At 40.1% G+C, this 24,053-nt stretch overlaps 3 protein-coding genes across 12 annotated transcripts in view; 1 reads left to right on the forward strand and 2 right to left on the reverse strand.

The window, feature by feature from the left end:
- The window catches only part of PLCD4 (phospholipase C delta 4), a 33,173-nt gene extending 31,484 nt beyond the window's left edge, over positions 1-1,689 (reverse strand). For 3 of the 4 annotated variants that reach the window (XM_074307629.1, XM_074307631.1, XM_074307627.1), the window contains exon 1: positions 1,558-1,663. The gene's annotated coding sequence lies outside the window, so the exon portion shown is untranslated. Of the gene's footprint in view, positions 1-1,557 lie in introns of all 4 variants that reach the window. The other variant, XM_074307628.1, reaches the window with a different exon arrangement.
- Positions 1,690-4,890: 3,201 nt separating this feature from the next.
- On the reverse strand, positions 4,891-23,606 carry CNOT9 (CCR4-NOT transcription complex subunit 9). Its single transcript, XM_074307636.1, has 8 exons — positions 23,195-23,606; positions 19,047-19,226; positions 17,184-17,299; positions 14,321-14,431; positions 11,692-11,800; positions 8,602-8,700; positions 8,340-8,431; positions 4,891-7,168 (listed from the first exon to the last, which is right to left on the reverse strand). The coding sequence occupies exons 1-8, from the start codon at positions 23,216-23,218 to the stop codon at positions 7,000-7,002; spliced, it is 900 nt and encodes a 299-aa protein (XP_074163737.1). The 5' UTR covers positions 23,219-23,606; the 3' UTR covers positions 4,891-6,999.
- Positions 23,607-23,838: 232 nt separating this feature from the next.
- Positions 23,839-24,053, forward strand: part of USP37 (ubiquitin specific peptidase 37) — a 59,717-nt gene continuing 59,502 nt past the window's right edge. For 3 of the 7 annotated variants that reach the window (XM_074307622.1, XM_074307624.1, XM_074307621.1), the window contains exon 1: positions 23,898-24,034. The gene's annotated coding sequence lies outside the window, so the exon portion shown is untranslated. Of the gene's footprint in view, positions 24,035-24,053 lie in introns of all 7 variants that reach the window. The other 4 variants (XM_074307617.1, XM_074307618.1, XM_074307619.1 and 1 more) reach the window with 4 other exon arrangements.

Consider the following 24,053-nt stretch of genomic DNA (forward strand, 5'->3'; position numbering starts at 1 on the left):
GCCCATGGACTCTTTTTCAGAATGTTTAACTGAAATATTACATTTCAGTTAAAAGTTAACTGAGGATATAATTTTTTTCCACCTAAGTTCCTAGAGGATTCCCCAAAATCTAATAGAAGGGTCCATGGACCCCAAGTTAAGAACCCACGCTCCAGGGTTCTAAGGGCTTCCAGGGGCTCTTGAACACGCATATAAAGAGTCTGATCTTTGGAAAGATGGATCTCATGCTATTCTCAGATACCCAAGTAGCATGTAAAAAGAAATACAAATGAAGTACTAAGAGACTTCGCAGATTTCTGGCTAGCATAAAGGATAATAAATAAGATGTGGTCTCATTAGGATGCCTGTGTCTGCAAACAGCATTTCCTCAGTTCACCTCACTGATCAATTGCTCTCAAAATATCTACCAGTAAAAATGAATCTCTTTAGCTTCATGTTAGCCAGCATCCACAAAAATATTCCATTGCGAACTTTCCTCAGAATATTTCCACATTTCCTGTTTTGGGATATTTTCTTTTAGGGAAAGATGCCTCTGTCGTATACTAGTGGCCAAAAATTGAAAGCCACACAGTAGTGTGAGGCTTGAATTTCTTGGTTAAATGCACTGCAACTTCTTACTACTTACAGGCTTAAATAAATCTTTGCATGGTCAAGTTTATGTTTTAAAAGATGTGATTTTCTTCTCATTACTGTAGATGCTTTCAACTTTATAATAGGAAAGGAATTATGGGTCAGGAGATTTAAATATATCAGCACTATTCAAAATAGAATTAGGTGATGTATATTAGAATTTGGGGAAAAGAGGATTAGTCTCGGATTCTTTTTAGGAAGCTTAGTCATGAAATAACCATTTTTGTACAATTTCATGGTATGTAATGTAAATACTATAGTCTCTGCTCTGAGGACTCTCTTTGACACTGTTATCAGAATAAGAACCAAGAGTTCAGAACTCAAACCCTTGCTCTTTTAAGAGAAGTTCAGGAATTTTATCTTAAGTTTAACTTTGGGGTAAATGATCACAGCCCTTTGCTAGTAAAAAAAAGTTTGGATCTATTATTGTTAATGACATCCATCTTTTAATTAAAGAAAGACTCAGAAAGATACAGACACACAGAGACAGAGAGAAGGGATAGAGAGAGACAAAGATGGGGGGGCGTACCTACTATTGTTCCGATCTATTATTGTTCATGACCCATCCATCTTTCAATGAAAGAAAGAGACAGTGAGAGACAGAGAGAGGGAGAGGGAGAGAGAAGAAGAGAGGGAGAAAGGAAGACTCGGGGGAAAGGGAAAAGGAGAGAAAGAGGAAGCCAGAAAGGGGAGACACAGAGAGAAACAAAGAGAGACCCGGAGAGAGAAGCTAAGGGATTGCTGAGGATTAGTGCAGACGGGACAGAAGGAGGGAAAGCAGAGGGCATAAGGCAGAGATAGCCTAGGGGCCCGTTGGAAGGAGCTGTTCGGGGGGGAGAGTTCTGCGGCTGAGCCGGGATGGAGCCGGGTTGGGGGTTCGGGAGAGGTGAGAGCGAGTAAAACGGAGCAGCCCCCCAGTCCTCTTACCGTGGCCAGGATAGCCCCCGGTCCCGGGGCTGGGTGAGGCTGCGCTCTCGGTCCCCGGCGCCTCTCTCCTCCGGCTTGGCTGCTTCCCCTCCTCTCCGGCCGCTGCTGCAGCCGCTGCGACTGGCAGAGTTACAGCAGGGGGAAGGACGTTTGCCGGGCGGAGGTGAGCACTGGGCTCCGGTCTGCCTGGCAGCCTCTTAAAGGTCCAGGACGCGGGGCTGGGCAGGGAAACTGACAAGGAGGAGGCGTGTGAGAGGAAGGTACCACCTCCCCTCTGAGAAAGGGCATTGGCTGCCCGGCTCCCGATCCCAGCCCTGACCCTAAGTCTTCGGTAGCTCTCCGAGTGAAATCTAAGGAGCATCTGGAGCCCGTACAGTTTGGTGAATCACTGCTTTTAACTCGGGTAGTTTTCCTGTGTGTAATTCTCCGATCTCAGCTATCTTTTGTGCCCGAGGCGGGCTCTTCAACAGTTTCTATTTCAGCCCATCAGGTCCAGTGTCGGGCTGACCCGCTTTGTACAGCACCCAGTCCGGCATCGAGGCGGGAGGAAGAAGTGGGGGAAGGAGGTGGTGATAATCTCAGATTATGCAGGGACTTTAGAGCGCGTTTAATATAGTAGGTGCCTAATACATATTTGTCGGGCTGCAGGATAAATGGGTGGGCGAATAGCAAAGTCCCTTGGGGGGCTGCATCTGCACTCCTCCCTCATCCCCCACCATCAGAGGAGCTGTGACAAGTGTTTTACTGTGACATTTTCCAGAGGGCGAAACTGACCCTGAGGCTTAAGGAGCAGCAAACTATTCCGGTGGCAGTAGCCGAGCCAAACTTGGCTGCGTGTTCCTTGAAACTTCGCTAGTGACCTGAATTGGGACGATTCTGTCAGGGCCTAGAAAAAGCTCTGCAATTTCCCCCAACGCAGTCCAACCTCATTCCTGCCCTAACCCCAGTGCCCTAAAGCCTGAGGAAGATCAGATTATCTGGCAATAAATGTGGGCTTCATGAAGATGAAGTCAGATTGCCAGGGGGCCTCAGTAGCTAAGAGCAAAATGAGCACCCACATTCCTATATATTTCTATAAGAAATCTGCAAAAGGCTTTAGGAAAATTTCCCAGAAAAACTGTCCTTCACTGCAGACTACAAGTAATCCTCTATTTGGCATGATTTTAGATGCAACAGGAAAATTTAACCCTCAAACATGTATATTGATCTTTAATATTTCTGAATTTTCACTATTAGAACCTCATTCCTCTAGCTAGAGACATACACTCTATTAAGAATAAACAAAGCACCATGGGGAGAATTTACATTATATGTACTTTGTAAGACTATATTAATCATAAGACAGTTATCTGGAGTTCCTTTATTGAGTTCCCTGAATCAACACATCACAACTGGGAACCTCCTCCCACCCCCAATTGGATTTGCCACTTAAATTAATCATATTTCTTAAGATTCTGCTTGGATATAAAGGCCCAAGAAAACTAAAGGAAGGGATAGGGTTGCCATCAGTAGGGAAAAGGGGTCTAGAGAGAGGCAGGTCAGACCACAAACTTCACAACCATCTCTCAGGACAGTTTTATTCTCTGAGCTCTGGTCCTGACCAGCATTTCCCTCCCTGTTTCCATGCTTAATTTACTGTCCCTGCCTCTCACCCAGTCTCCTGGGAAGTCTTCCTAGAACCATATATAATCCCAGTTGGGGTGAATCCCCCCACCCCTTCCCAAGTCTTATGCAGTGCTTAAAGCCTTTCTTTCTGGGTAATTAGGGAAGATTCTGAGAAATCTTCACATAAAATGATTTTAATATTGGAAAGAATCCTAGATGTCATCTACTTCAATGTCTTATTTTGTGTATAAGAAAATGGCACTTTAAAGGGAATAGGTGACTGATTTAACCAAGATCACAGTTGGTAGCAGAGCAATGATGAGAATTAGCTTCCTAATTCCCAGCCCAGGGATCTTTCAGTTGCATTCCATTGCCTCTTAGGCTTAGCACAATCCTAGAGAGCCAGTAAATTGCAGAAAACGGGAAGGTAAACAGGATCTTAGCTCAGCAACTATTCATCTCAATTAAGGTCCTAACATGGCCCAGGGTCTTGTTCTGTTCCCTTCCCCCATTGTTGTCTATTATTAAAAGGGCCAGAAACCTGAGCAGGACAGCAGTAGCCCAGGGATCTTCTGGGAATTGTGCCCAGGAAAGGTCTTGTGAGAGGCCCTATGACTAGCATAAGAATTGGCAGGAAGTTCCACGACCACCACCCTATACCCCCAGCTTGCTCAGTAACAAGCGAATTTCTGTATCTCTGGAGGTCCCAGATGAGAAAAGGGATCCTTAAGGTTTAATATGACCTAGCTCAACTATGTATCTTTAACTGGGAGTCATGTGGCATGAGATCAGAAGGTATTTTGGTTCTCAAGAAATCCTAAGATTTTCTATAGTCCTGCCACTTAAATGGAATCTCACTTTACTACCTGGAGTCAAATTCTTGAAGCTTCCTGACAGAGTGCCCACCCATGTCCTCATGTCCTAGGATTGGTGTTTTGGCAACTCAGAAGGCCTACTCATTCTGCCCTCATTTCTGTTCTTAGCATTCCACCCAAAGATAAATTTCTTTAAAATGTTTTCAAAACCTTATTAAAAGCCATAGCAAACATCTAGACTTCATTTCAGCTAACAGCTTCCATTCAGCATTAAGTAACAATTTTGAACCTTTTCAACCAGTACCATACTATTTTAAACATGGGGCTGACGTGTTCCAAAAAGGACAAATGGTTAAAATGAATTATTCTGGAAATTGTGAAGCTGCAGCAACCTTGCCCTCCCAACACCATTGATTCCTTAATTGAAAGTTATGCTAGGCTACTGCAAGAGAGCAGCAAATATGCTGGCAGCAAAGCTATGTCCCGGAGAACCAGGCAGCCCTCCAAGGGCCAGGAAAGTATGTACAACAGCACTGAAAGAAGGTACAGACTCAGTCACCCAAGGGATATGAGAGTAAAAGCACAACACAGAATTATTCAATGCTCATGTCAGCTGCAAAGTCCAGTGTTCCACTGGAACATGTATCAGATGAGCCAAGGCAGGGATGGAACAGGATGGGTGGTTCTTCCTGAATGCAGTCAGACCAGGGGGCCATTTGGCCCCAGAGCACAGATGGGGGGCAGGCAGAAACAACACCTTCTCTGGCTCTCAGGTGGTCCTTATTTTTCAGATAGATATCCCACTTCTTCCCAGAGTGGTCCCATAGACAATACAAATAACTCTGAAAGTCATCTGACCAGAGTTCCTAGGTGTCCCACAACTACATACAAAAAAATATTCCATGAAAAAAAATTATTACAAAACAGAAGCATGTTTTATTTCAATCCTGTTGGGATGAAAAAACACAAAATGGGGTATTCTTTACATACATGAAATCAAAACCAACTTGCAAGGAATAATACCCATCTTTTCCCTGCCTCCTATATGGGGTCCAAGGCTGGTTGGGGAGGGAAAATGGGGCAAGAGTTAAGACACTATTGGCACAGTAACATGGCCAATGCACCAAAAGACAGGAGAGAAGACAATTTCCCAGGAAGGAAGCCTTGGGCTTCAATTGCTTCCCCAGCAGAAGGGGAGTGGAAAACCTTTGGCTCAGCAAGAGTAAAGTTGGCAGGGATCAGGGTTCCCCTCATGGGCCTCCTCTCCTTGTAGATGACAGGCCAAATGGAGTCAGACAGCTCATGTAGCACATGATGCCTTTGGCTTTCTCAAACCCTTTTCTTTCTTGGGTTTGGATTATGTACAGCAGGCTTCCTTCTCTCTCTTCTGGAAGGTAGCTGAGTTAGTAAGTACACAGAATCCAGCTCTGGATCAGATACAATGTCTAACCAAGCTACAATCAGACAGTGATGACTTAGTTCTGAAGAGGCAGAGGCCAACCAATTAGGCCGGCTCCCTTTGTGAAAGTCGGCCTTATAGAGCCCTTAGGTTGGCAAAGTTGCCTCTGAAACACTTGGTGAGCCTGGCCCTTGTGATTCTTCTACACCCCCTCCCCCACTTTCGTGGACATGGTAAGCTATCTCAAATGAGAAAAAGAACTCATTTCTTCTGCTCTAGAGTTGAGGGACATTATCAGCCCCTATGGGACAGGAATACGGAGGGGCTCTTCACCTGTCCAGGAATTAGGCTGAGGCTTCAAACTTACCACCAAAGTGGAAGTACAGCCCATCTGGGCACAAGAGGCAGAGAGGAAAGGAGTTTGTTTTTTTTTTTTTGTTTTTTTCACTATTATGAATAGGAAAATAATCTTTTAATGGCAACCCTGTAATTCTCAAGACAAAAAGGGAATGTGCCAAGGGGGATAATGGATCAAGCACATGGGGCCCTGCCCTTGATACATGTACAAAGCAGACTCACTAACTAATACTGATTCAAGTAGAACAGTGAGGTATCAGGAGCTACAGAAATACCCTAGAGCCAAGGATGGGGTTTCAGGCCTGGGCCCCTCCAGCTCAGTGCTCATCCTCTTACAAAGCATTCCAGGGGAAACATCCAGAAAAACCTTGAGAACATGGGCCAGGACGGTGTCCATACGTTCCAGTTCTAGGACAGCCTCTTAGAGTAGAACAGAAAGTGGGAGGGATGTGACAAAACGCAGCAGCTGAAGCCAGAAACCAGGCCTCTCCCTGGAGGGGAAGTTCTTTATAACAGGAGGAAGCAGTTGGGGGAGCTGGGCAGGCAGGCAGCAGCACTCCAGGTTAGGGAGCAATTAACGGTGGAAGGCTTCTACTGTCTTCTGGTACCCCTCTTTGTCACTCCTTTCCACTCTTCCCCTACCTCTAAGGCTCAAAGCAGCTTATAACTGGTTGGCCAAAGAGGATGTAACTAATACCTGGACCGACTTTTTAATTTAGCTTGTGATGCTAAAAGACTTGTAAACAGAACCAAGTGACAAGGTTTTTCTGAACATCTCAGTCTGTGCCCACTATTTACACCTCTCTCCTTGAAGGAAAAAAAGAACAAAAAACAGCACTGAGAGAGAATGGAGACATGTCTCGAGTCTTACAGGAAGGCAAAAATGGGAAATGCCACATGGCTTGGTCCCAGGCATCCACCATGCCCGATGCTGCAGCTGCTGTTACTATATCCCCTTCCTGTCAGAGAACAGGAAAATGGAGGGGAAAAGGGTAGTCTTGGGCATGCTGTACTACTGCATTTGCTGGTGTCGCAATCCCCCTGGGCTGTGAAGGGTGCTGGGAGGGGAACCCATTCCTTGGAGCAGCAGAATGAGGCCAGATCTTCAGGGTGGTCCAGAATGGCACCCATATGCCTCAGTGGGGTTTGTCCCTTTTCTCCAGTGCAGTTTGGCGTTGAGGTCAGCGGTAAAACCTGAGCTGCTTTCCTCAATGGTTCTCCCTCCCTTTCCCCAGGCTGGGGGACAATGGGAGGGAACGGGGAAGGTCACTGAGGGGGCAGGGGGATGCCGCGGGGGTCGGTGACCTGGCCTTCCTGCAGGTTTTTCACCAGCTGTGCGAGCCAGCGCTTGGTGGTAGTATCATCTTTGAGCACCTGGGCAAAGGTGGTATCTTTCAGCTGGTCAGGCAAGCACTGCCTGAGTGCTTCACGTGCCCTACATTGGAACACAACCGAGAGAACTACAAGTGAGTCCACACTTAGAGGACAGTGTGAACCTGCTCACAAACACAGGGGCTCTCTCTAGACTGTCTACAATTAGCTCAGATTGGCAATAAAGCCATCTGCTCCTGAGCCATGCCCTGTTCCTAGAGCTCTTGCTCTGTTCCTCCCATCCTCATAGCTTAAGAATTCAAAACACCCCCATAAAGTTCAATGGAGAAAAAATAAAGGACTGAATTTACTCCTGAATTTAGGTATTTTGACAGAATGCTATTATGGAAGATGTCATGTATTAGTCTATAGTTTTGATTTAAAATGAATCATCCATGGCCTTTCTGTACACAGTTTGGCTGTGTGAATGTAGACTAAAAATTACTAGATTTTCAAATTTTGGCTTAATTAGGGAAACCTCAGTTGACGATCTTCCAAAGAAACAAATCTTTGGAGAAATGGCCAGGCCCTGTATGTTCCTACTCTATTGACTAAGGATGAATTCAGAATTAAACCAGAGTCCCAAATTCCAGAGACACAAAAAAACTCTGGCAACTGGCCTGGGAATCTCTGACCATTCAGGCAAGGTCTTCATCATAGGTGATGTTCTTAACAAAAGTACCAGCACTTGCTGGTCGACCTTTTTAATATACACAGAATCTGCACAGTGATTTACTTGGATTCAAAAAAGAAAGACTCTGAAGTGCAATGAGGCAAAATATTACTTCTAGGATCCCTGAAGGAGATGTGGGACACAACTAAGAAGATAGTTCTTAAAGACACCAGCCACGTTAGTCCTTATAAATCATTATTTTTCTTATCCTCCTTAAAGCAAAGAGAACTCCAAATCACAAAGACTCATCTACTGTAAATCAAGGAAAGGATTAATGCTGATTATCTGCATTTCAGATCTGGATTGAGCAAAACATTTAGGCACAGATGTCATGTGTTTTAAAAATCAATATGAAATATTTAAAATTTAAATTTAAAATATGAAATATTTTAAAAGATATATTTTTTGAAAGCTCTAACTTCAGAAAAGTAAAGAATAGCTATATCCCTTATTGATTTCACTCTGAGACATAGGGAAGCCACTACTTACCAGTGTGGGACAATAATTTTTCTGGTTTTCTTCTTAATTCCTTAAATGTAAATAAATATTTATAAATGTTTACCTGGGGTTATCTGAAAGGCGAAGGTAACATCTGACCACATGTTTCAGCAGACGGGCAGAAGGCTCCTTGGATAGCTGCAGGACCATCTTACCCTATTTCCCCCAAATAAAAAACAAAATGTAGTAAATGTATTCTATTACTCAAAGATTCCAAACTATTACTTCCAAATAGAGGCCTCACACTGCCTAGCTCCAATAAGAAAATGGACTAAGATGCAATCAACAGAATTTAAGTAAAAGGGATGATATGTAAAGAATGTTACCAAGATCATGGCGACATGGGAGAATCGCTCATATGTCTGACAAATATAGGCCAATCCAGTGTCATCCAGGAGAATCTTCTGAAGGATGAATGTGGCGACCTGGTATAAAACAAATTGAACAAGTCTAGTTTTTTGAGGTGCCAAATGTCTTCTAACAACTCTACTCCCTTTGAGAGTCCTGTTAGTTATAGTAAATTGATCATTTGGAGAATCTAGGGCTCTATAATTCAAAAGAGAACAAAGACAACACATAGCTAATGCTAAATATATAGCTCAAGTTCACAGAGGCTATTCAAAGATACTGGACAGAGAGCTGATCTGCAGAAGTTGTTTTAAATAATTATCACAAACCCTACTAAGTTTGTGTGCTAGAAAGGGTAACTCTGGTTTGAAGAAATCTGGTTCCATGTGTTCAGGGTTCAATTAGGTTTCAGTGGTCATTTCTATGTGAGAATTTGGGAGAATATTTTTACATTCTGAAAGATCTTCAGGAAATCAAATTCTTGTGAAATTAAATCAAGTCCAAATTCTTCCTTTCTCATATTAAGCTCATCTAGATTTATGCAACTCAATTTAACAAGTGTTTATTAAATTCTTATTACATGCAGGGGATTAAAACACACACACACACACACACACACACACACACACACACACAAACACACACAGTCTCTGACCTTAAATAAATTCATATTCTTTGGGGAAGAGAGGTACGACATTTAAACATAATATGATATGACTTGAGGGAGAGAGAGTAACAACTAGGGACATTAGAAAAGACTTCCTGTAGGCATGTGCTTTGAATACTGAAGGAAATTAAATAAATTCAGTAAAAGAGATAGGGACAGATTGCAATCCAATTATTCAAGATAATTCATGCAAAGGCAAAGAGATGAGATATGGGATACAGTAAGCAATCCAAAGTGCATTAAAAGGAGTTCTGGAAAGGAAGGTTAGGAAAGGTTTTAAATGCCAGGTGGAAAAGTTTTATTTTAGCTGAGAGACAACAGAGAGCCACTAAAAAGAATTAAGTAGAGAGACTGATGTGTAGGTTAGATTGGAGAGGAGAAAAACTGGCAAGAAAGAGTTCAATTCGGCCAGAACTAGCCATGTCAAAGACATTATACAATTATCAAGAATCAACAACTGATTGGGGCAGGAATGGGGGAGACAAAATCAAGGATAACTAACTCTAAGTTTCAAATCTGGGTAGGAAAAAGCTAGGTCCTTCAATAGAAATAGGGAGGTATAAAGGAAAGAGGCATTTGGGACTGAAGATGATGTGTCAATCTGGAATCGATGAGTATGACATGCCTATGAGACCAGATATGCACTGTGAGCAACTAATAATATGGAACTGGAGCTTGAAAGAGACAGGGGATGGTCCAGAACTGCAATTTCATCAGTTGTAGGGAACTCTGGGCATAGAAATTCCTTTCTATTAATGTAAAACAACAATTTATCTTCAACTATAGTCATAGAAAGATATTAGGGCACTAGGAGGTTAAGCTTGACCATAGTTAAACAGGCAATACATATCAAAGCTAAAGACTTGAACTCAAGAACTTCCTGATTCAATGTGCTATTTTATTAGATGAAAATGTATATAGAACTGGAATGATAAATGAACTCATGGAAACTAACAATTCCACCAAAAAGGAGGGTTTATAAAGAGAATAAAAGGAAACTTATGAAAAAACTTTAAAGGTAAGACATAATGATGGCCAAAAGAGGCTGAAGAGGAATGTATACGAATAGTAGAAAAATCACCAAGAAAGCAGTGGCACAAAAATCGGAGGAAAGATTCAGGAAAAAAGGGTGGTCATCAGTGTGAAAACCTGAAAAAAATCAAGAATGTGTCCTGACAGGAATCACATTTTACAATTAACAAATCATAGGTAATCTTGGAAGGATTTCAGTCAAGTGAGTTGGTAAAGCCAGATTGCAGTGAGCTTAAGTCAGGAAATTGAGCCAATAAATAGATATATTTTTCTCCTTTACAATATTGGCTGTAAAATAGAGGAGAAATATGAGGCAGTAGCTTAAGGGAGTGGAAAGATCAAAAACTGAGTTTTAGGATCGAACTAAATATTTACAGATAGCAAGGAGATAATAAATGAGGCAAAAGTGAAAACAAAAGATGAAGAAGTAACTAAAGGGTAAGCTCCCCCAAAAGACACAACCTCTTTGAGCTTTAATTTATCTCATCCTAAAAACAGGGAAAATATTACCATTATTTCTCAAAGAATTGTAAAGAAAATGCTTCATTTTAGAAAACTGACACTTTACAGAAAGTGTCACCAATTCATTCTTCTTCCAGCCTTGTTATATTCAATTTGAATAATCTAATGTCTTTAAGCATCCTTTAAAAGTTTATTTTTAGCTTAAATTATTGTCACATTTCCCTTTAAACCTGTTCCAATTTACAGGAAAAAATGAATAAATGGTGGCTCAGAGAGAAAGTCACTTGCCCAAAATTATATAGGTAGTAAAAACAAAAGATTTAAAGGGACATACTATGATGAAGTGTAATGTAAATATAAATTCTTAAAACAACCTTTAATATAAGATGGTTAGAATTAAATATCCTTTGTCAAATCCAAGTGAGCTATATACCTAGAAAAGTTCTATAGTAAAGTGTTCCTGCCTTTTAACTTTTAACTAATTTATTTCAAAAGGTAGGATATTCTTTAATACTTAGACAAAGATCTAAACTTCAGCAAGGCCTTTTTCAAATGGATTCTAGGACAACATGAAGAATCAACTCCAGCTATTCAGACTCAGAGAAAAGGGAGTTACAATAATTCCTCGCTCAAGTTCAATAAGGAAAGGAACTTAATGACAGCAATAACTATATAAGGAAAAGGGGGTGTTATTCTTTGGAGCCATATATCATGAGTCAAATAATGTATTTAACTTAAATTTAAAAATATACCATAGGAGGGGAAAAAAAGTTTCAAAAAGCTAAGTTTAAATGTTTCATAAGAGGTCCCCAAACCTCTGAACCAGTCAGAATAAAAAGAAATAGATATAATGAAAAAGGGTCCTGATGCCCAAGAACCAAAATAATGAGAATCTAAAAGCACATACCGTTTTGGAAAGTTCACTTCCAGATTCCATAATTCGCAAACATAAAGGGATAATTTCTGTCGTCAATAAGAAGTTAATTACTTCTTGTTCATCTGTTTTGACCAGGGCCCCCTAAAGAAAAGAATTACGGACAAATGCACTTTATTTTCAGAGAGTGTTTCCACTTAAAAACCACCCTGAATTGCTTACCCAGTTAGTTGGGGGAGTACAGGAGCCATAAAACAGAATCATGGTCAAAATTTCAATGGCTGTGGTTTTCATCTAAGTGGAGATGAAGTCCCAGTCCTCCTAATGATTATTAAATGGGAGGGGGAGGGAGGAAGATTGAGTAGGTTGTCAGTCGCCTGACAAGTCAAAGGTGAGGCCCCTGGGAATACTTCATATTGCCAGTGTTTCCATGGCATTGGACTATCACTTGGTTGTCAACTAAATGAGACCTTAAAAAAAAAAAAAAAAAAAAAAAAAAAAACAGTAACCTAACTTGTCCCTTGGAATTTCTGAGTTGCAGTTAGGAAAAAAAAATGCTGCTCTATAGCCCTGGAATATATGTGGTTGGGAAAAAAAGAGAGAGAGGGAGGGAGGGAGGGAGGGGAGGAGAGAGAGAGAGAGAGAGAGAGAGAGAGAGAGAGAGAGAGAGAGAGAGAGAGAGAGAGAGACAGAGAGAGAGAGAGAGAGAGAGAGAGGTCCTATTCTGAAACTAGTCTTTTAGTGGGCATGAATTTCTTTATATATAACAGCCAACTACTTATTTAGCTGGTCTCTATCAAGTAACTCACATTTTTAAGGCAATGTGATATAGCAGAAAAAGCACTACCTAAAGTTTGTTATTAATAACTGTGACAATGGACATTACACGATTCCCAGCCTGAGAAGCACAACTGTAGAGGTCAGTGATATTATCCTAATATTCTACATAAGAAATCGGAACCTTGAAGGGCAAACACCTTGCCTTAGACAATACATCAAAAGTACGTTGGACTACATGTCCATATATTTTCCCCTCCAAAAACAGTTCGTAGGGAGGTATCGTTTATTGGAATCAGAAACAGAAGTTAATAAAAGCTACCACTACCAATTACTACATTTCCATATTAAATCTCACCACAAATTAAAATCATAAATGAATTTCACACTCAACCCCTAAGCCACAAGACATATACCCATAAACATTGTTTCTTTGCATGATCTAACCAGCTCAGTCTCTTTGAAAACATCTATGACAGGGGAAGTCCAATAGTGCTACTTTGAATACTCTTCCTCTTCTAACCTTTTATAAAAGCATTACACTATAATAGAGAGAAAGAAGCAAAGTACATATTATTAGTAAATATCTTCTTTTTGTCCAAGAGACATGTTGATGTTTAAAAAGCTAAATTAAGTAATTTTTCTAGCTTCAAAGTGGTAGTGCTTAATTTGGAATATACTTCTAATTCATATAACATATGGGTATAGAAATCTCATACAAATTAACATTTACTAAACAATGTATGAATCAATATAGTTTCTGTAAACAGTAATAGAAAAAATTGGCAGCCATGTCTTTGAAATGAGTTCTAGAAAGTAAGCTATTCATGACTAAAGTTGTAAGATCTTTTATCACTCATTGTAATATCATTTTACACCTTTTTTCTTTCCCCCATTTAATAGTATTTAATTTTTTTCCAATTACATGTAAAGATAGTTTTCAGTGTTTACTTTTATGACATTTTGAATTCCAAATTCTTTCTCCCTTCCTCTCTTCTTTCCAAGACAGCAAACAATTTGTTATAGATGATAAATTATACCTCTCATTTAATAAATAATCATTGATCAGTAGTAAAGCTGCCTCATAGTCTTATATAATACTGAAGCCTGGCTTCTATATTCAATTTTCTTGTTTAACATTATCTAAGAACTGTTTAGATGTCAAAAATGCAATACCAAGAATGGAAAAAAAGTGATACTGGAGAAAGCCAAAGACACTACAGAAATCCTTTTATTTATAGAGGTACTGGGACTGAAATGGCCTATCTTATTTTTTGAGTGGAGACAAAAGCATTCAAATGAATACAATTTCTCCCACATAAAACAGTAAGTACAAATCTAAGTATGTTAACTTGGGTTTTGGGAGCATTTGGCTAGGTAAATAGGAGAAATCAGTTCCATAACTATAGAAAGAAAGGATGTATGTATGTGTGTGCATATATCTAGAAGTGAGAAGAAAAGAAATGTATATTCCTTAAAGATTGCCTCTACTCACTAAATTGAATCCTATTACTATAATCCTTCTCCCTAGTTCCCAAAGTTGGGAATTTCTCACATATATGCTGACTTTATTCCTACCTGACAATCTTTCTTGGTAATGTGTAGTGCCACAGAAACATCATAAATATTAATCATTTTTTGTTTTTCCTAAGAATATATAATAGCAAGTTCCAGTTTCTCAGAATGATGTGATAAATGGCCCATGATTTTCTCTTGTTTATTGCCAGAAATAGACATAATCTATAAGACTGAAAAGGATATTAAGTGAATAAGCAATAAGAGGCAAAAAAACAAAAACAAAAACACAAACTCAACCAAAAAAAAAAAATCATACCATCTATTGAGAATGATGGTCCCACAGTTGCAAAGGAAGCCCAATAACTTACCAATAACTCCAAGGCTAGTGAGACGAAGATATTCAAAGGGACGAGTCTTGCTGACTGTGTGCAAAAATGGATACAAGAAGAGGGGGATATGGGCTGCAAGAAATGCTGACCTTGGAAAGAAAACAATATATAGAGAGGTCATGTTGATTTCTCATATTTAAAGACAAGCAAGTAATTATTTCTGCTAAGCATCGGCCTATGACTATTGCAGGAAAAGTTTTTTAAGTGACAAATCTGTTTCACCTTTTAATAGGTTGACCTAATGGCTAAGTGATTATGTACTTGATCGTGTCAAAAGCACGTGTAATCATATTTTAGAAATGATGAATTCTGAATAAAAGTTCAAGGCTGTTAATTTAGAATTTTTTTTACGTCATCCTTCCCTGCTCAGATTATGACAAATACCTTTAAGTGTAGTCAGGTAAAATCTTTCAAACCAGAGCAAAGGAATAAATCTGTTCTTTCCAAGTTTATTTGTCACATACTTCTGTGCAAATTTCTTCTTGATTAATTATAAGAACTGTTCATATTTTCTTTTTATGTCTTTGCCTTTTGTGCTCCCTTTTGGTTCTCCTCATTGGAAAGAATGAATTAGTCCTTGGTGCCCTTGTCAGCTCATTTTCCTCTTTCCTAATTGTGAGTGTTCCTCAAGACTATCTTCATTTCTCTTCACTTTACATTTTCTTAGAGATATCCTCCACTCTAATTGTTTTAGATATTGCTTCGATGAAGAAGATACACACAAATATAAAGGCATATGCATGCATTTGTGTATGTGTGTGTACATATATCACACACACACACAGCCCTGATCTCTCCTTTGAGCTCCCTATTAGTCCACAGGAAGACTTCCACCTAGTTATTCTAATGCTACATCAAGTTCAAAAGTCTAAAACTGAAACCATCTTCCTTCTACATCTGGCATGGTTCTTTTCCAGCTTTCCTATTTATGCTGATATTATCCTCTCAACCATAAAAATTATTTTTGTCGCTCTTACCCTCTTTTTTTAATCTTTATTCATAGGTGTGTCTGTACACACACAAAAAATATGTTGCTTAAAAAAATTAACACTGTGTATTCCTTGGACACCTAGGGTATAGAGAAAAATCAATTTATACTTCTGAATCTAGAATATACAACTCAACAATGAGAATACAGTTAAGAATTATACTGTAGGATACTAAGTTGGACAGGCCTACAAAAAACATGGGTTTAAAATTTTTTTTAATGTTTTATTTTTCATATTAACCTTTTTCTATATATATGCCTTTTCTCTCTCTCCCATTCAGTGAGCCAACCATTGTAATGATATGAATGTATGCATATGCACATATGTAATATAGATACACATATACATGTATGTGTGCCTACATATACGCACACACACAAATGTGTTTGATTTCTTAATTCTTTCTGACACCATTGTAGGTCAGGTCCTTATCACTATTTTAATAGTCTCTCAACTCAATAATACTTCAACAATGTTCTAAATACACAGGTCCAACCAATTCATTACCTTCTTAAAAAAAAAAAAAAAAAATCATATGCCTACAGGATAAAGCACATAGTCCTTTGTCTGCCATATAAGACTCTCCAACCACCAACAATTTGGCTTCAATTTACAGTTATTTCACACTACTCTTTCCACTCTCTAATCAGCGAAATAGTATGCTTCTTGTCCTTTCCCAGAATTTGTATAGATTTACTACCCAGGACTGAAATGTATTTCTTATCACTGTTGTGTTACTTTTGCCATGAAGCCTTCCCTACCCTCCCCGAGTAAAAATATTATTTATTTTGCCTTTTTATTCTATATATATATCCTAGTGATTCATGTACACTCTATCCTTCTAATTTAAAGTCTTTGAAAGTGCCATTTTAAAAAATACTTTTTATCTATAGTATTGGCATAGGTTCTAGCAGGTAATAAAAGTTTGCTGAATTCATTTCAATTTGCAATTAAGTAATGCAACCAATGCTTAACTATAAACAGAGGGGCTAAAATGGAATTTTCCATAAATGGAAATACTGGAACCAGTTCCTAAGATTATAAGCAAACCCACAAAAGCTTTGAAATAATTTAATTTTTTAATGCAATACTCAAAGGTTATTATTAATACAGTCTTTGGATATGGAAATTGCAAAGAGAGAGATAAAGGAATAATGAATAAAGTTAATGCTGAATGCCCACAGTGCCCTTAGGATTGACATGGCAAAATATACTGAAATCAAATAATCTCTAATCAACAAAGGCAATTAGGAGTTCCTCCTTTTTGCCCCAAGTGTGTTGGAAACAAACTATAAGCAATGTTAACTTTTCAAAAAATTAAATTTAAAATGTTTTATGTATTTTAAAAATACTATCTTCATTTCTGAATATATCCCTTTTCTCCTTCTGCTATCCAATCAGTCATACTTTGTAACTCAACCAAAGCAAAATACCTCTGCCATAAAAAGAAATAAGCAATTTGGCAAATTAAACCAACACATCTGACAGCATAACTCTGCAAAGAGGGAGATTTATTTTCTCATCATCAAGCATATAAGTGGTACAGTGGAGAACACCTAGAGCAATCTGCCTTCAGACACTTACTAGCTATGTGATCCAGAAGAGTCACTTAATCTTTGTCTGCCTCATTTCCCTCAACTATAAAAGAGAAAAAAATAGCACCTACTCCTCAGGGTTATTGGGAGGACAAAATGAAATAATATTTATTGAGCATTACACAAAAGCTAGCTAGTTATTAATATTATTATTTCTTCTGGGTCGATGTCAATTTAAAAAAACCCACCCATCCAAAAACAATCCTTCCCCCCGAAATCGAGCATAATTTGAATCTTATTCCATCCAAAGCACTTACCTAGTTTCTGGGTGTGATGCCACACATTGCAATAGTGCCAAAGCATTGCAAACTCTGTTAGACTGATGTGCAGTCAAGGTAGGTGGATTGATAGATGGGTAAATATTTACAATTTCCTAAAAATCAAATAGTATCATGTCAACAGGAAATGTTTGGTCTTAAGTATCTGGCTCTGAGTCTTGGTTACCCTTGCCTTATGACAGCTGGCTCACACTGATCAAGGCATCTAAGCTGCTCAGATTTGTTGAGCAGGACATTGAATTCTGTCAAAGCTTTGGCCTGTCCTCCCCCTTCCTCTCCACTTGCTTTCATCCCACAGTTCTCAGCTAGGCCACTGACTTTAAAACCTCTATAGAGTCTGTGAATCTCCCTTACAGAAGGCAGCATAGTAAAGTAAAAAGAATGAGGAAGTCAGATGGCAAGGGCTCCAATCCCCCTTACAAATGATATCTAGTATCTGCTACTCACATGGCCTCAGACAAATCACTGAACCTGTCTTATAAGTCAAAAGAAAGGACTGGACCAGATGGTTTTTAGAATCTCAACAATCCCCAGACTTTTAATCCTCAACCTAAATTATCATGCTTTTTGTCTCTTTACTTAGAGGAATGTGTATATACATATATACATATATATATATATATATGACTGTTCACTGATTGCTTTCATTCTTTTTTAAAAAAAATTATGCAAATCATTTCCTTAGAAATAATGTTATGAAAGAAAACAGATTTCTGCCATTCTCAAAAAAATCAAGAGCAATAAATAATTAATAAGTCTCTGCAATCCCATAAAGATTTCTATAACCCTACAAATTAATGGTAACTTTAAAATGCTAATTGAGTTTGAGATTAATGAATGCACTACTTTTTTTTTTTTTAATTATAGCTTTTTATTTACAAAACATATGCATGGGTAGTTAAATTTTAACATTGACCCTTGTAAAACCTTCTGTTCCAATTTTCCCCCTCCTTCCCCGCTTCCCTAGATGGCAGATAGTCCAATACCTGTTAAATGTGTTAAAGCAAATGTTAAATACAATATATGTATATATATTTATACAGTTATCTTGCACGAACTACTTTTTTATGCAAAGTTTCTAAATGTTTTCATTAGTAATCTATCTATAAGGAAGTGGCAGCATAGTCTAATCACAGGATTATCTTTTATCTATTATTATCTGGTTATTATCTTAAATCTACTCTAGGCTAAACAAGCAAACAAACAAAAAACCCTAAAATGTAATACAGACCACAGGTAGGTCTGGAAATACTTAGTCTTATGCTGATGACTTAATTACTTGAATAATTAATAATTAAAACTCCAAAATGGGGGAAAATAACAAATATGCTTTGAGGATTATTTGGTATAGAAAAATAATCTACCTAATGTATTTTAAAATCTGAAGATAAATATTTGGGAATTTCATGCAACACTTTAAAAGAAGTACAGCTTCCCTTGGAAAAGATAAAGCATGAAAAAAAAATCTAATAGTCTCTACTACTCCTTATTCTATCCAATTTTAGATATTTTACCCACATCATATTTCTCAACAAGGACCCCTCTGACATCAGAAACCATTTTTAAACAGACAAGTTTGTTTTCCTGATATTCCACAGCTATTTCTTTCCTTTAATAGCTTTTTTCTATAACTTCCTTATTATGCATTCTTGTTCTTAGCTATAAGAATGCATCTTATGTGCAATTTTGTTATAACTACCAATCCTTCCATATCTCTTTCTTACTACCAATCTTCTTCCAGTTGCCATGAAAGATCACCTGGGGAGTCATAGCAGACACCCTTCCTATTTATTTAAGAAATGCTGAGATATGAACAAGACTAAATTGCCACTGTTCACCCACCTGTAAGAGAGCTGCAATAGTACCAAAAGAGTGCCACAACATGGGAGCAAGATCAGGAACAGATTCACGCTTTTTACTCAGCTCCAGGAGAGCATTTTCCCTTGTCTCTGGACTGGACAGCTCATTGATCCACTGATAGATCTTCTCTCTATCCACTTGGGCCAATGCTGTAGGCACAGGCTTAAAGGGCAAGAGGAAACAGAGAAATGAAGTTTCATTAATACCCAGTAGTAATGTAGGAAACATGTGTGTGATTCAATACCAGAGTTGAAAAGTTAATGTCAACTGTCTGGTCTGAATGATAATTGTTAGAGTAATAAGATGACTTAGGCAAATTGACTTTTATAGTTCTCATCTGTGAAATGCTGGCAAAAATGATTTCTAAACATTCTAAGCCACTTCTGAAATTTATGTCCAGCAAAGGTTGATTCCTGACACCATCTTATGGATGTGGAAACATAAAACTAAAGAAACTGATTCATCTTGAAGCAAAATTAAGTCAGTGACACCTTTGAAAAAATATACTTTCAACTCCCATCTACTCCTTTTCCCAACATGAATTTTTATAAATAGATACCTTGAATACAAATGAGAAACTCAATATCATTTCAACAGTCTCTGCCAAAAGAACCACAAAGTACTCCATTAAATGGACTGAAACATCATAGAGATCTAACTTTTGCTTCTTTAAGTGCTTTGGTGTGAGTTACGTCTTCTAACTGACCAGTGATGATCCTTATGGAATCACAGGCTTCTACAGCAAACAACCCTGGGGAAGAAGGCCTGTTCTTTTTCCAACAGCTAATAAAAGCTCTTGCCCTTTCTACACTACCAAAGATGGGACCTGAACTCAAGAGCAAAAGATGATTTTAAAAGTTATTTTTAGAGAATTGCTCCCCATTGTGGGGATAGGATAAAAACTAATTTAGAGTGTTCCATCAGCTTAAAAGCTCAGAAGGGAAACAACAATTAGGATTTCAAGTAAAAGCTTTCACTTCAATCTTCAACTATATGTTAAAAATAGAAGAAAAATGAATTCAGTAATTTGGGTCCTTACCATACTAATACAGAATCTCAAAGCACAGCCCAAGAAAATACCTCATGCTTCAAAGGAAAGAAATTCAAAACCTGCTTTACTGTGCTTCTGTATGCCTATTTTTCTGAGTTGTAAAAAAATGCATGTGACATTTTATCATTATAGCTTTCACAGATTTAGATGATTTATTTTTTCTGCATATGAAGAAATACAGGTCCATTAATTGATAAATTTCTTCAAACTTAAGGAAGTGTGGGTGCTCCAAATAATTTTCAGTATTTTATGGTGGAGGGGAGAAATGGAACAAGGAGAAAGGGAAGAAAAAAAGTATTTTGTGGCATTAAGTGGAAGGGATTTTTTCCTCCTTTTTAAAAAAAAAAGACTACCTTAAGGATTTACAATTTAGATAGTACACCACTTTCTTTTTTCTATAACAGCCTAGCCAAGATTGGAGAATATGATTGGTTACTTAATCTGATTATACCATTTTGCTCTATGATGGAAAAATAAATTAATCTAATGTTTCCAATTACATCACCCAACCTAGATACAACTGATGAATGGTTAAAGAATATTACATAAACAATGTACCTTATATGTTACAGCATAGTTTTTAGTTAGGGATAAGAAAATAAGAGAGCTATCCTCTGCTAGACCAAAGCATGACAAATTTGCTTAAGGTCTAAGAGCTAAATAAAAATTTCAGCTTTCAAGGAAAGAAAATCACAAAGGGGAAAAGTCAATAGGTTTGGTTGATTTTTGGTTTCAAATCACAGAATAAACCCAAGAGTAAGTGTGTATCTACAAAAGGGACTCAAAAGAATGCTCAGTGAAAAACTCAAAGACCCGCTAGACTCAGCACACTGGCACTTAGTGGGGCAAGTAAGCGTGTAAGTCTAAGTAAACTTCCATAAACAAAATACAGTTCAAGAATCCCCAGATAAGACCCATAGCTACCAGTACCTAATGTGTCTAACTTCTAATCAAGTTATCTTTACTCTTCTTTGCTATCACAAAAACACTGCTAAGGAGCAATAGATTCATTTTGTAAATGAAAGAAACCTCATTAATCCAGAAATGGATCATGAATTTAAGCACCTCAACAACATTCTCAAGAATAAATGTTTCTCTATTCTATAATCACAAAGTAACCAACTATCACCATAAAACTGTATACATTAAGCTGAATACATAAAATTGGTAGTTTTCTTTTCCAATTAATACGAAATTGTGGTTAAAGAAAGAATGGGACCAGAGAACAGGGAATCTTCCCCAGGCTATAAAATATGGACTTGCAACCCAACAACAAGCCTTAGATTTATTCCAACACAATTCTTTTAAGAAACACCAAGTATGGAAAATGTGAGTTAGGTCATCTATCATTGCACTACTTTTGTAATGTAGTAACAAGTATGCATCATTACTCCTATTCTAAAAAGTTATTCAGAGGAAGAATCAGAGAAGTTAAGCAATTTTCTTAAGAACTTAAAGGAAATGAACAAAAGAGCTCAATTTGAACAAAGTATATTTATTTGGAAATATTGTTTCCCAAAACGGAAGAGGGATTTCCCTTGAGGAAATAACACCAATTAAAGGCTACACTTGAGCTTTATTCAAGCCATTTCTCAGGGGAAAAGTACAATGCACTTTGAAACAAACTAATATTTTCTGTTATTGCAATTTTCCTGGAAGAGAAGATATACATTCATATAGTATGAGTCGGGGATTTATCACAACTGTCCAACAAATGACAAATTTTTTTCTCCCTACAATAACTCCTTCACGCTGCCTACTCAAAGTTGGAGGGGTTGATATTTGCACAGTACCATATCCTTGCTATTAAAATCCCGTGTCTGGGAAAATGGGAGTTCTACATTAACTTGCACCACTTCATCTTTCTGAGCTTATCCTGTAGAATCGTAATAATTCAACATGTTTTATTAAACACCAACTCTGTGCAAGGCGGTGCAGGTAGGACAGCAGGCCTTGGAGTCAGGACGAGCTGTGAGACCCTGAGCAAGTCAGAGCCTTGTCTGCCTCGGTTTCCTCAGCTAGAGAAGGAAATGGAAAATCACTACAGGATCTTTGCTGAGAAAATACTAAGTGGGATCAAGGGAAAATGTACAGGACTAAAACAACAAAACATGCAAGAACCGAAGTTGGGCATTATGAAGGGAAAACGTATACACACCCACTGCCTATCACCAGGGAGTTTTAGGCTCCCCCAGGAGAGAACTCAACACGAATAAGTAAGATTCGGGACAGAATTGCTGCGTGGGGAGGAGAGAAGGAGCAGGGCTGGGCCCACGGTTAAGTCACATCCCTCGAGGTCCAGCACAGGAAAGGAGAGGGACCCACTTTAAGTCTGCTGAGACAGACTGGAACCGGGCTGGGGCAGAGTCCAATCCCACCTCAGCGAAGGAAATCCGATTACTGGGGAGACAGGTCGCGGCGTGGCCCAAGGCGATGCTCCCAGGGAGGGGCAGTGACCGCCAGGGTTACTGAGTGGGAGCTGGGAGGGAGCCTCTGAGGTTGGGCCCTACATGGAGCAGGAACTTGGAAAGCTCCAGGACAGAGCCCTAGGGTGCATCCGGGGCAGGCAGGCCGGGAATTGGGAGAGGACGGAGTCACTAAGTGCAAAGGAGGAGAGAACATTCCATATAAATGACAATGATTCTGCTCCTCCCGACCCTTTTCGTGCCCCCTTCCAGAGAGTCCCGACCGGATACAGGGAGGCAAGGGAAAACAAAAGGAGAGAGAGGGCCGGGGCCTGCCCTCAGGGAGCTTACATTTTAAAGGGAGACCGAGGCTCAATCCTAGGGTCTCTACTAGAGCAGGTGGGAGGGAGGCTCGGGGGGAGTAGCATCCAATAGAAGAGAGGGGTGAAGAGGCAGAGACAAATTGGGTGGGGGGCGAGGGAGAGAAATAAGTTTGGCGGGGGCCAGAGCGAGATCCCGGGGCGCAGAAGCCGCGGTGCCCCGGCTCCCCTGCTCGGACAGCGCGGCTGGCACGAGGAGCGGAAAGACGTCGGCGCCGGGAGGAGGCCGAGGCTGGGCCCGGGCCGGCTCGGAGAGCCGGGGAAGCGACGGAGGCCGCCCCTACCGTCACTTACCGCGGCCGTCGCAAGGCTGTGCATCTTGGGAGCAGACCCTGCTCGCTTGCCGCCGCCGAGCGTCCCAGTCCCGCGTTCCCGCTTCAGCACCCCGGAGGAGAAGCGGCTGCCACCGCCATCCGCCCGCTGCTGGCTCCGCCCTTTCACCGCCCTCTGACCCTTGACCCCGCCCTACACGGGGAGGGGGGGCTCCCGCCCCCCCCTCGCCTTCTCCCGGCTCTTCTGCCCGGAGACGGGGAGCAGTCCGGAGCGAGGTCCGATTTCCACCACCCGTGACAGTGTTCTCTGAAGCCTTTCACAGTCTCCGAGCACAGGACTAGTGTCCTAGAGCTGAGATGGGCCCTGTCCGACCTAGGGAGGCAAGAGAAGGGCGGGAAAAAAAACCTGGATTAAGACAGCTTGCCCTTACCACTGCGCCCAATGGGCGAGGAGAACGCATGCGTAAAGAGTACCAGGAAGCTGCTGGGTACAAAATAAGTCACGGGAGAAGGGGGGGGAATGAGGTTGAGCTGCGCAGGCGTGGCGGGAGTCCGGCTGCAGCTGCTTAGCGTCGAGGGGCGGTGGCAGGGGGCGGGGTGAGAAGAGGCGGGACGAAAAGCTGTGCGTATGCACGCACTCCTTGCGTCTATCCGACCTGGCTCGGCATTACGCGCGGAGCGAGGGAGTGCGTGCGTGCGTGCGTGCGTGTGCGTGCGTGCGGTCCCGGTTCCCGCCATCAGCCGCCGGCCCTGACGGGGGGCAGAGCGCGCCAGCTTCTCTGCACCCGGCGTCCCCTTTCCCCCCTCCCCCTCCCGCGTCCCAGCTCGGCTCCTCGAGGGGCTCCCGGAGCTGCCGCTGCAGGTAAGGAAGACTCGGCCCG

The sequence above is a fragment of the Sminthopsis crassicaudata genome, chromosome 3, assembly GCF_048593235.1.
Source record: "Sminthopsis crassicaudata isolate SCR6 chromosome 3, ASM4859323v1, whole genome shotgun sequence".
NCBI lineage: Eukaryota > Metazoa > Chordata > Mammalia > Dasyuromorphia > Dasyuridae > Sminthopsis > Sminthopsis crassicaudata.

Excerpts from the sequence above, each read along its gene's own strand:
- CNOT9 (XM_074307636.1), bottom strand. The coding sequence starts at position 23,218 with ATGCACAGCCTTGCGACGGCCGCG. Across the intron at positions 14,432-17,183 it reads GCATCACACCCAGAAACTAG|GTCAGCATTTCTTGCAGCCC; the intron begins GTAAGTGCTTTG and ends TTTCTTTCCAAG. Across the intron at positions 11,801-14,320 it reads ACTAGCCTTGGAGTTATTGG|GGCCCTGGTCAAAACAGATG; the intron begins TAAGTTATTGGG and ends TTTTCTTTAGGG.